General features: G+C 44.0%; 1 protein-coding gene across 9 annotated transcripts in view; it reads right to left on the bottom strand.

Annotated features, from left to right (window-relative positions):
* Nucleotides 1-13,150, bottom strand: part of TNRC6A (trinucleotide repeat containing adaptor 6A) — a 58,999-nt gene that overhangs the window by 27,007 nt on the left and 18,842 nt on the right. For all 9 annotated transcript variants that reach the window (XM_019281622.3, XM_039560704.1, XM_039560709.1 and 6 more), the window contains 2 exons: nt 7,352-7,442; nt 5,317-5,338 (listed from right to left, as the gene is read on the bottom strand). In XM_019281622.3, coding sequence (XP_019137167.1) covers nt 5,317-5,338; nt 7,352-7,411 — 82 coding nt within the window. In that variant the 5' untranslated portion in view covers nt 7,412-7,442. The remainder of the gene's footprint in view (nt 1-5,316; nt 5,339-7,351; nt 7,443-13,150) is intronic.

Genomic DNA, 13,150 nt, shown 5'->3' with positions numbered 1-13,150 from the left:
TAACCGGTGCCCAAACCATAACTTCTGGTGCTCTCCCTGTGCCTCCTGCCACCCCAGCTGATTCCACAGACGACCCTTTACAGCCTGGAGCACAATTCAGCTGAGCTGAGCTGAGAGTGACACACAGAAACCCTTCCTGCAGCCAGAGCATCACATCCAGCCACCAGAGCAGTCCTGGGGCCACAGCCCCACACAGGGACATGCATATTCCTTCAGCCTCTGGCACAGACTACTTGAGCTCTTTTTTTTTCCACTATCACCTTAAGCAGAAAATACAAATACACCTCGCTTGAAGAGATTTTAATATGGCATACAGCACCCGGTAACATGGTCACTGAGCCACCTCTCCTTCCCTGCCACTTCCACTCCTGTACAACTGCTCCTCTGGGGTAAAGCGAAATAATTTCCATCTGACATTCCCTGGACACCCAGACAGAGCTGCCAACAGCATGCCCAGGGCAGCCCTAACACTTTACTTTCCTAATTAAAGCTACTTTAAGACCAAGTGTGTTAGAACAGACCCCAACGGACCTGCAGGAATGCGAATCACTTTTTATTATCAAGAAGTGCAACAAATAAACCAGGTACTCTCTGCCCAGCCAGCCCTAAGGCACAGCACCGACAGCACTTCTCTAACAGTTTATGAATATTATATTTCTCATATATTCTAAGCATTCATTTCCTTAGCAAATACGGCAATTCTATCTACCACGATATCAGCAAATTGTATAACAAATCTGCCAGGTCCCAGGGCTAGGCTATAGAATACGCAGAGTCCACAATTGTATGCTAATTTTCAGCTGAAATTATCCAAAGTGCAACAGAATTCCCTTGCCTTTGCTTCCCTCAGAACCACAGAGTAAGTTTTAAGCTATAAAATTAATCCTGCCCAACATTTTCTGCTCCACAACTTCTCAGAAGACTAAATAACACATTAATATTCCAATATGGCTACTATGAATTCCAACACCCCTAAATCGTTATCTTAATATTTTAATTTGCTCTAAACAAGCTGCTTGTTAATAAAAGTTTGTTCTACACACCAGTATTTTATTTTGAACTGTATTAAGGCAGAAAGATAATATTAACAGACTTACAGTTTATCACAGTTAATTGACTAGCAACAGCAAGTTTACAGAAACTAGTATTAAAAATGACAGATTTTCATAAAGAACAAACCTGCTGCAAACCCTCAGAGCAGGGGATGGTGGAGTTACAGTTTACAGAGAGATTCCAAAGAAAGACGCTTCCAACTTGTGTTGCTTTCCCACTCTGCAGATTTCATTAGAAAATGGAGGAGAAGCATGGTGTCATTTTACTGCTCCAGGAGCTGCCTGCCAACTCCTCCTGGAGCAGGGGCCCAGGGACTCACACTCCCCCTCCAATAAAAAAATGGCAGCTGCTTGAGTAACTTTAATGCAGATGGAAAACAGTTTCTCCCTCGCACAAAACCAGCGCAGAGAGATCAAATCCTCTCCTGACCCACACAAAGAACAGCACCAGGCTGGCAGGGAAACGCTCCTTCCCGCTGCTGCTCGAGCTGCCCCCCGAAAAACGCCCTGTGCTGCTCTCCCTGCATGGCATGTCCCGGAGTTGTCAGGGCTGGAATGCTGAAGGGCAAACAGAGGAAGTCTGGCTTTCAAGCTGACACACGTAAGATGTAGTGCTAGAATTTTCGTGGTGGAAAAATGGCCGCAGCTGTGAGCTCGGAGCTGCTCTGGAAAATATCTCCGTGTTTGCCAAGGCTTTAACCCCTGCAGATCCACACAGAGGTGAGCGCGCCCTTCCCGCGGGACTGCGCGGCCGCAGGCCGATTCCCTGCATTCTTCTAGTCACCCTCAAGATTTAAGAGCTAGCAGGAGAGTTTTTCCAATCAGGAAAAGCACAGTCAGGCAAGCGAAAACCCCGACAAAACCCAGCAGGGTTTGTGTAGTCAGGCCATTCCGCTTCGCGGAGAAGAACAAGCATAAGAAGTTTCCAAGGTGGGAAATATGAGTCAAAGATTTCAATTCCACACCCAGCTATTTTTAGAGCACTTTCCGTTTCAGTGGGCAATTCAGTTTATTCTGTTCTGCAACGAAAGTGGGACTTTCTGGGCTGCAGCAGCAGCTGGGTGCACTCCAGCTTGTGCTGCTCCCCCAAGCCCCAATGCCTTCAGAACCAGCCCCAGCACCCCCAGCTCTGGGCACTTCTCATCAATTACTTCACATCGCTACATTCAATTGTGTGCAAAGGGCATTTCAGCTCCCACTGAGCTCCCACCCTGGAGCACCACACACAGCCAAACTCAAACCTCCTCCTCAAACAGCCTTTCCTTCTGTGCTGGGCTCATCAGCACTATCTGGGGCCACTGGGCTGCCTGCAGGGTTCTGGTTCAGAGGAAATTCAGGATAAATGGATTGACTTGTCTGTCTCTAACAGCACTGACTTTAAACGCAGCAAAAGGACATATTTTTCCAAGGTAGAAGGAACACCACAACTGACAATTCTACAGTATTTTCAACAAATATGAACTCAGGTTATACTTATTTTTTCCTGGAATAGCTGGTACAAGAGCACTGGGAAGGCATATGATGTGCCAGCTGCTGCACAAACTGGTAAACTTTCCACTTGGAAACTAATAGACTCGCCTCTAACTCTCCCAACCTCCTCTTCCCTCCTTTAATAAAACCAGCTGGATCAAACCAGGCAGGTCAGAATCCCTGAAATCCGCAGGAATGCCACGTGCATTTTTAACTGCAATACTATGGTATTAAAATGCTGCCAGTACCAGAAACATTGTTGTTAGCATCTTTTTCATTACTTTCATTCCCAATCCTGGACAGGAAAATCCCCAGCTCCATGAACTTCCTCGGAAGGTTCCTGTCATTTTACATGAACACTGGGAGTTGCTTCAGCTGGTACAACAGCAATTTCTTCCTTAGCTAAAACAACAGTTTGGAGCCACCCAAACTACATTTAAAACCAAGAAATACCCTCCCTTCCCACCCCCAGCACTTAACCAGCTCCTTTTCTGAAAGAGGCACATAATTCTGAATTATTTAGAGATCCTATACTCTTGTATTTTATCTTCAGCTCATGGACAGAATAAATTATTTAAGACATTAACGTGATGGAAACTTGGAAACTAATGAAACATTAATTTGCATCCTGAATACAAGGAGGCAAAACTGGTGAAACAAGGCAAGAGCCATGTGCAACACAAGCTTCGCATCTTGTTCCTATAGAAACTGTAGCAAAAAGTTGTGTATCTGCATCTCATGATGTCTTTTCTTCCACAGCACTGCCAGTTTATGTTTCTCTGACAACTCTAAATTCCTGCTGAACTTTATGAAATACCCTTTAAATAATAACATGATTAAGTTGGAACTTAACACTTCCATCAGTGAATGTCAAACCCCAAAGCAGAAAATAATAATAATAAAAAAAAGAATTTAATTACTCTGTCCTTCAGAAGAATGACATTTTCATTCCATGTGAAGATTCCCACTGGGTAGCCTCCTGAGCAGAACTCATGCCCTCCAGGTTCATTCTATTTTTAGCCATTTGCTTGTGCAGCCTCGGCCCTGATGTGACGCCAGTGCAGCCCAAGCACACGGGTCAAATGGGCACTCCAAGTGCTTGCTGTTATGCAGCAAAGTATTCTATCATTTTCCTTCTTCACTGTCTTTTCAGACATATTTTATCACTTCAGAATAAACCCAGACATTTTCATAATTCTTTAAATCCAGTCTATTATGCTAGAAGCCTTATGGCAGGAGTATACAGAAGAAAACCAATCCTTAGCCTGTATTCAAACACAATTCCATGCACTGCTTGAAAAAGGGCATGTTAAAAAACAAATGAAGAATATTTATTAATTATAATAGTCTTCCAGCAATTTTATTAATTATTCTGTCCTGTGCCCAAAGACAAACCTGGAACTCCCAATGGATTTCAGTGGCCACAGGGCAGGACCCCTGGTCAGCCTGATGCAGCCCAGAGGATGGTGGGACACACAGAACAGCAGCTTCCATCACTGCCAGTGGCTCCAGGAATGCTGCAGACCCTTCTGCAGCTCACTCGAGGCTCTGGCAGCTCCCCCTGCCTCCAGCAATCCCTTCTCCAGAACCAAACCATCAGCCTCCCTAGGCAGCAGGTAGGAGAACTTCCTACTCACAGCAGCACGGCTGCCCTCGCTCCCTCCCCACAGCATCCTTACACACTGAAAGTCCATTGGTCCTACTCAATCCAGGTATTTTTTCCCATTTAAACACACCCACCAGAGCACACACTGCACTTAAAAACGCCAGATCCAACTGTCTCTCCTGAGAGCTGGGAACAGGTGCTGCAGAGCATCAGTGCAGTGCCCGTGAGGACAACTCGCCTGCTCCACTCCCAGCACATCCAAGCTGGGATGCTTCCTCAGTCACCCCCCTTGGGAACGGGCACTTGTGCCTCCCTGCCCCTTCCCCAGCGCAGTGTGTCCTCTGCCATTTTCCTGCCTCCAAGCCCCATCAGTCCTCAAACACTTTTTGATTTTTCCAGCAGGAATTACGTCTCTGCTAAGCAGAGCTCTGAAGCTTCTGGAGCTTCTACCACTGCTCCAGTAAGTGCTAAATTAAACCAACATCCTCAGAAAACAGGGTTTCAGCAAGGACTCCACATGACCACTTCAGCAATTACTGTGCACTTCCCAACTAACAGGTGAAGAGCTACAATTCAAGAGGAAGTGAAAACAATCTTTCCCCCCCTTTTTAGAAGCTGGTTGGGACGGAGATCCATACAAACCCCACAAACACTCAGAAAACCGCAGTGTTCCCACCTACCATGAACACTGAAATTACAGCTTTTGGTTCTGGCATTCTGAACATTTTGCAGGATGAGCCCTCCACATGCAGGAGTTAAAACTGGACACATTAATTACTTGTCCATCATGTGTTCCCAATCCCAGCTGCACTTAGAATATTGTAAATTAAGTTTCAAACAGATCCATCTTATACAGTTATTCTGAAGTGTTGGTGTACTTCTCAAACAAAGCAAAAAAGGGGAAGGAAAAAACCAAGCAAGGAAAGGAACTTCAGGTATTATGTCTATGCCTGGTGCTCTGTAAGTAAATAAGAATGGAAAACAGGAAGATCAGCAACTCCAATCCCTGGATAAACCCTTTGCTGTTACTCTTCTAGACTTTTGTGGTCACTTTGAAAAAGCGCAGCTGAAGTCTCAAGGGTCCCACCTGTCACTTTTGGGAGGAGACTTCAGGTGACACATTTGATTCAACATATTTAAAATCCCAGAAATAATACACAGAGTAGAACTAACTGTAAAGTAACTTACCTTTGATTTTTTGTTCAATGGCCTAGAACAAGAAAAAAGAAGTGTCAGTGATTTGTGCAGATAAGAGAGAAACCACATGTACATGTGCCACTTCATAAAGCAACATTAGCTTTTGACTTCCCTCTTTTTAAACGGTTTCAAGTTATTTAATTATCTACTTCAGAAGCATCTCTCTAACCAACCCAGGCCTATTATTCCTTATGCTTAAAAAGCTGTTTAAATGTTATACAAGACAAAATTAATTTGAAAGATAACTACATGAAACAGACGGAATTAAACTTGCAAATTAAGATGTTTTAAGTGAGTTAAAAACTGTGCCTGGAAGCAAAGAGCCGTCACCACTTTTACTGCAGAACAGGGCAGGGAAGGGGGAGTGACCTGGAAATGGAAAAGAATAAGGGAGCAAGTGCCAAAGCTTCAAGTCTTTAATTTCCAAGATTCAATGGGTTATACCTGTGATATGGCCAAGATGAGAGATTTATTTGAATGAAAGTTTATCACAGGATAAAATGGGAGAGAAACATTTCTTGTATGGAAGTGCACCTCAGTGGTGTGGTTTTAACTTCACACCACAGTGAGACTGTGCTCAGGAAGGGCCTCCCAAAGCACAAGTTCCTCCTCTGTGCTCCAGAGCTGCTCTCCCTCTTACCCAGCTTCCCAAAGGAAGGCACTGCACTTGGGGCCGCTACACACCACCAGAACTCCTCATTATGCTTTTTGTTCAATATGGTTAAAATACCTACTTTGAAGCCTTGGCTGGTTCTGTGCCCTTAGAATACCAGGGTTCTGTGTTCCAGCACCTGGCTTAGCCAAGCGTTCACGTGTTTATACCGCACAAAAAGGCAAATGGATACATCCAGGAACGCTGCTCAGCACCAGGATGGGGGCACAGCACAGGCTTTCCATAGCTCAAGTGTCACCTCTGGGATCGCTGCTGTCCCTCCACTACTCCTTTCGGTCCTAATTACTGACACACTCAATATATGAACCCCAAGCACTGGTGTATCCTTCCACAGCATGTTTACGTGGTGCCTCTTTGGCTCTTGCTGTGCCTGTGCATGTTCAGAGCTTCCTCTGGAGCTTTTGTACTCTCCCCTCTCCCCAGCTGTGACCCAACTCCTTAGCCTGGCACTTGGGCCATGGATGGGAAAATGAGAACTTGGAACTTTTCAAAATTTTCTTTGCTGTTTCTGATGACCTACAGCACCCAAAAAGATCCATGGAGGGCAAGAGGCACAGCCAGGGCTGCTGGCTGCTTTCTGTGCTAAGGTGCCAATGCCCGAGAGAAAACACAATGAACGTGTTTAGGCTGGGCACTCCCACACTCCATCAGGGCCTGGGGCTCAGCTCAAGGCTTGGGAGGTTTTGCTGGCAAGCCTGTGACTGTAAAACAAACCAGTGTGTTCTGGAGCCATATCCAGCATCAGGCCATGGAATCACGGGAAAACTGTGGAGCACTCTGCTCCTACCCAAATGGACATGGCTACAAACTGCATTTACAAGCTCCTCTCAAGCTCAGGGTCAATATTTAGAATCAATGGCTATGATGAGGATCTTGTCAGTAAACAGGGATCCTGAAGTACTTACAAGCATTTCTGTGACATTTCCATCCCTAAACATATTTGCTGTCAATATTTTCTTTTTTATGAAAATGTTTATTCTCTACTACACATTCTCTTATGACACGTTTCCATACTGAAGAATAAGAAGATATATTAAAGTAAGGATGCAGCTGAAAGCCACTGCCTTAAAATGTACTTTTATTCTACTAGTAAATGCACTAACACTGAGGTGTTTCAAACCTGAAACTGCATCAATTGACAATCAGGAAAAAGAAGGGTCACCTCAGAAGAAAATTTAGTTTTGTAAGAAACTACACAGAGCCAACTATAGTATTCAATGTGTCAGTTACCTCTAAATAACTGACAGTACATTCAAATTTAAGACATTAAATTAGTAAGAAAACACTTGTTTTTATTAGTGATGAAACAAGTCACCCCTAAGCACAGGGGTTTATTCTCAGTGCTCCACATACCTTTTTTTGAGCAGCTTCCTTCTTCTTCTTGTCTTCTTTTCTCTTTTTCCTTTCTTCCATCAACTGTTCTTCCTCTTCTTGCACTAAATCCCTGAACCACACAGTTTGTAATTAACTCTCCCAAAATATAATCTGTACACACTTAGATTCATTTTAGAACAATTATTTCACAGTGACACAAAAGGAACTGGGGATTTTTGCTTCTAATTGGATCCTATTTCTACAGGGACTGTCACTGTCAGTGCAAGCCACCAGTGACAGGACTTCAAGCACAGATGTGGTGTCAAGCTACATGTAAGGAGCTCTTTCTTCCAAAGCTTACAATGAAGACTTAGACTTGAATTTGGTTCAAAAGCCAGCAAATTCAGATGTTATTTAATCTCTCCCTGAACTGGTGTGACTGAGCTCTGGCACATCCCAGCCTGGAGAGTTCCTACACACAGCCTAAGCCACACACACCCTGTGCATCTGCACCAGCTCGCTCATCCCAAACCACCTCTGCCAGGAAACACCCAAGTGTGGGCAAGGGCAGACCACAGCTGGCAGCAGCAGGGCCATTTCAGAGCTCCCTAACGGCGAAACAAAACCGTAACTTGCCAAAAGTGAAACCAAAACTTCATACGTTAATTAATGCCACTTGATACACAGTTATTTCATGCTCAAACCAAGGCTGAGCAGGAACACTACTGTCCAGTTCACTCGGTTTAAAAACAGACGTCAAAAGTTTTTTGGAGAAGAACAACTAAAAAAGTCACTGAGGGGCAGTGACTACATGGTTTGCTTCTGCCTGGAAACACTGAGCTGGCTCCTTTTAAACCCCAGACTATCCATAAACCTCCAGTTTTAAATAATATAGTTTGGTATCTGTCAGAAGCAATGTAAATCGAATGTATTAAACCACAAGACAGTCCACAGGTACTAAAACTTTCATTACTTTTTTAGATATATAAACAACCAGTTCATTCTACTTTTAACTCAACTCAAGCCCCTTTCAAAGCAAGTGCAGGCATCAGCTTTGGTTTTGAGTTTTCTTTTTCAATTCTTTTCAATCCACACGTGAGTTGCCCAGTTCCACTATTGCACATTCATATAAGTTCCTCACTTTTTAATGAGACAAACAGGAGCACTCTGAGCACTGCCTCTTGTGCAGGTGGTGCCACTGTAAGTGATGCTGAACAGCAGCTCCTCAGACCTTTCTGGTACCCAGCAGCAGCTTATCCTCAGCCTTCTGCATAATCCCACCATTCCTTTGGGAGAGGTGAGTTCCACATTACTACTGCCCATTTCAGTTCTACCTTTAAACTCTAAAACTGTTATTTTGCCCTGTTCTGAGGTTCGCCAGTGAGATGGTGAAGGTGGTTCTCCTCCTGGTAAGCCCAATGCCCCAGTAACAATATACTGAAAATCCAGTGGCTGTTTGTATCTGCAGGGCAACCACCAACAGCAATCACTGTTCATACCCTGCAGAGATACTGGTTCTCACTGCAAACCCCACTGCATCCTCTAACTCTTTCCCCAGTGCTCCCTTTGGTTGGAATAACACAGCTTTATTGTACATCCAGGGTTCCTTTTCTCCTCTGCCACTCTCATCACCACCTCCTGCTGCAGGTGTGAACAGCAGCAGAGCTGCTCTGACAAGGAGCACTGAAACCATCCCTGTGTTCTTTCCACTCCACCCCACCTGCAGTCACTGCTACAGACACACCCTTACTCTGAGAAGCTTCCACGACCAAATTCTGGCTTTTAAGATCTTCTAATAACAGAAAGCAAGCATTAGTTACCTCTTTTAAGAAAGAATGGCTTCTGACGTGCTAAGGAATGCAAAATAATTACCCAAAAGTGTTATTTCTGAGACCCCTCTGTGCACAGCCAGAGGAATCACAACCCATCAAACACAATGTGGCTATTTTGCATTTTATCACAGCTTCATCAGCTGGCTGCAAGATTCACCGAGGACGGTCCCACTGCAAAAGCAATCTTGCATTTACAATTAGGTCTCAAAAATGATTTCATGGACAACTAAGAGGTCAGACATCTAACTATAGAAACAATTCCAGCTGGCCAGTTTCATTTAGAGCAATCCCTTGGTCCTGTGCAAATCTGAGGTAATGATTAACCTGCAGTGACATCCGTGCACTACAAAGGTGACACTTCAGTCAGTTTTGCCCCTCGCTGTGACACCCTGAGCATTTGTAACCACAGGGATGTTGGTGATACTGACCCTCAGTTTGGCTAATTTGGGACCGTCCAAATTTTAACAGGCAATTTGAACTGGAGAACAGTACCAGGTCTGGAATCAGTACAGAGGAAACAGCTTCTACAGATCCCAGCTCCTTCTTGACAAGATACCCAGTTCATGCACAGTTCCTTCCATTCAGGGCAGAACCACTGGTTTGCTCCTAGGCAACTCAGTACTGGGCTGGGCCTCACCTCTGCCTGCCTGCTGGGGCTACAGCTGAGTTACAGGATCTATAATAACCTGAGCAGAGTTCTAGGAGTTAAGACAGCCACCAGAGCAGTTGTTTTGTATAACAAATTTCAGTCTGTCACATGCCAAAACTGCATTAACTGAAAAATCATTCTGCTTTTAGAAGAAAGCTGTAGCACGTTCAAGAGCAAGCAGAATGCAAAGTAGTATTTTCACAGGAAAAAAAAAAAACCCTCATCAATCCTGCTACAGTTAAATCAACACAATTACATTTCATTTTGGGAAGACAGATGCTAACAACTAACACACCAATATCTCTGGAATATTCTACCACAGCATCATTGTGGTTTTTTTCACAGAGGATCAACAGAATTCCTAAATTCTGAAACTGTGTTCATTCAATTCTTATATTTTTAAGACCAACAGATTTTAGATTACAAAGCTAGCTTAGGAGACATAAACCCCCCTATGAGTAGGATCAGGACTTTAGGTATTCCCTAGATAAAAATCATCCACCTATAGTTCATTTTAAGTTTTTAAGAGTATTAATTACCACTATAACATAAAATCACAGTGACTAAAGAGCAAAACTAACCCAACTGGTACAACTAAGTACCAGTTAAAGTACAAAGACAGCAAAGCCCTTCCTGTCCCTGCCCTTCCCTGAAAACTTAACCCTTCAAGTAAGACAGACCTATACACCATCCTCATACACAAACTTAAACCTGAGACAACAATTCACATTTGCCTGTTAAGCCATCAGTCTCACACGGAACACCTGAATTTCCATTTCTGACAGCTGGAAGCATGAGTCTCTTTTATCCTTCCCAACTCACAGATCCATGGCCCTCTCACCAGACAGCAAATGATGGGATTGATGCCTCTGATTCCAACCTCCATTAGAACACATAACAAACAAGCTCCATTTCTAATGCTGCTCCTTGAGGAACACAAGTGGAATGTAGTATTTCCCATTTATCACCTTGGACTAACAGCTCCCTGTTCCTGTGGACAAACCAGCAGCAGCTCCATGGTCCTTTACAGCATGGAACAGGAACCACCGCAGCAATCCCGTCTCGTGGTAACAACACAAAGCCAGAAAATTAACAAGTTCCTTTGCCAGGCTTTTCCTTACACCTGAGAAACTTAATGCATTGCCCTTGTGTGGCCAAAGTGTTTGGAGCAGCACACTGGTCCATCAGCTGGCCAAGGAAAAGCAAGGACCAAGCATTCTGACTGATAACACGAATATATAAACAGGTCTCCATGATTTCCCCTATCACACATCCAACTTCCACCAAAACACACACACGGGCAACATCCTTCTCCTCCTGTGTAATGGGATTAGCTTGCTCAAGGTTAAACGGCCTTAGCAGAAATGCAAACCATATTTTTCAATTTAGATCAAGTGAAAATAAAACATCCCAGCCGTAGGAAATCAACATTGGAGACAGAACAAAGGCCTCTAGTTTCAACAGCTTAACTTGAAAGGTGCTTTATTTTCAAGTGAGACAAAATGAAAATGGATCTTGATCTCAGGAGAGACTGCACATTTGATAGCTCTGAAGATGGGCAAGGAGAAGCTGCTGTTATCTGCATAAATTTAAGCAGACCGAGGGTCAGATAAATATTTACCATTATTTATTTAACAGTAAATTTTTGTTCCAATTGTGTACTCCAGCACACTTCTTCATTGTATAAGAGGGGAAAAAAACCAACAAACTACTAAAATGCTTTCCTCAATTAAGCTAAAACCAACTTTTTAGTCTTCTAAGACAGGTTATCAAGACAGTACAAGGCATTTTATTTTTGTACGGCCTTATTTGTTATGTGACTTCTGAAGTGGAAAAAGCTGTCAAGCTCAAACTGCAAACATTTCAGGTAATATTTATATCAAAACATGCTTCACTTATTACTTTAATTCTTGAAAAAAAGAGTTCTATTAATCTTTAATTTCTAAAGCTCCAGCTTGGCACTGTAAAAATACCTGGGCTGAAATAGACATATTTAACCTTTATTCTTAATGTTGCAGAAGAGCAAAATCAAGTTCATCCATATTTCCCCTGGCAGACAGGCTGAGGATGCAGTAATTAATGTTTGTGCCGCTCTGCTATCTTTGCTGTTACAATATATCAAAGGGCAACATGTTTTGCCACAATAAAATCAAAATTCTATTACCGCACTGAGGAAATGTTGGTATGAGAATTGTGAGTCCCCATTCCTGGAGGGATTAACAGAGGTAGGGATGTGGCACTCGGGGACACGGTGAGTGGTGGCCTGGGCAGTGCTGGGGTCGGTTGGCTCAGGACCCTGCAGGAGTGTTCTGACCCAAAGCCCCAGAGCCCCAGGAAGAGCAGGGAACACCCCAGGGCAGCCACACTCGCTGGGCTTCCAAGCCACGGCCAGAGCCAGCTCTCCCCACACTGCAGGAGCAGCAGCCCCACCCTGCCCAGGGCTTCGCAGGCCCAGCAGCCCCTCCAGCCCTGCCCCCGAGCCCACGGACCCACACTGTCCCAGCAGGCACAGCGGGCATCGCCCCCATCCCAACAAACTTCTGGGAGTCTTGAGGCTGCAAAGGGATTCTCCCAAAGGTATCATGGCCTGCTGGGTGTCCTCTGAAGCACCTCACACACAGCATCGGCGGCTGGTGCCATCACGATGGCCCTCCAGGCTGGAGACATGGTCCCAGCAGCACTGGGCAGGGGGGCACCCGAGGGAACCTCTGCCATGGACAAGGGAGCCCAGTTAAACCAGGAGCCAGCCTCCAGAGGCACTGGGTTGCCAGCTGAAGGCAAAAAATAACAATGGATTTTTACCTTTTGTCCATATACTACTGGAGCAAACATACAAGTAAGAATTAGAAGTGATTATACACAGCAGCTTCTGAAACTAATGTAAAATCTCCAGAGATGGACATATTAATTTTTTTTTTTGGAAAATAATAAACAAATAAATCCTTTCCACCATTTGCTCTTCTTCCAGTTATAAATTAACTTGCAGTGCTACAGGTGGAACACTGCCAGGTAGCTACAGGTAAGTATCAGGGACTGAAAGACCTTTAACAATTCTGCAAAGATAGCACCACATGTTCAACCTACAGCTGACCATCTACACAGACTATCAAATGTTGCTGTGACTGATAAATCTTCTGTATTTTGACCTACAAGTTCCTTCATCTTTCATTTTTCTGAAATGACACAAATACATAAAATTGCCAATCAAAGGGATTTCTCAGGTTCTGTAAAAACCAACAGCTAGCTTTCCTACTCACCAGCATTCTACAACCATCAATTATAAAATGTGTATTTTGATTAAAAGGGATCCTACAATTCCTTTATCAATGCCATCCACAAAACAGCACACTACACCAA

This window comes from Corvus cornix, chromosome 14, assembly GCF_000738735.6.
Source record: "Corvus cornix cornix isolate S_Up_H32 chromosome 14, ASM73873v5, whole genome shotgun sequence".
Taxonomy (NCBI): Eukaryota; Metazoa; Chordata; class Aves; order Passeriformes; family Corvidae; genus Corvus; species Corvus cornix.
Note: the sequence above shows the minus strand (reverse complement) of the source record. Positions and strands in the feature narration are given on the sequence as shown.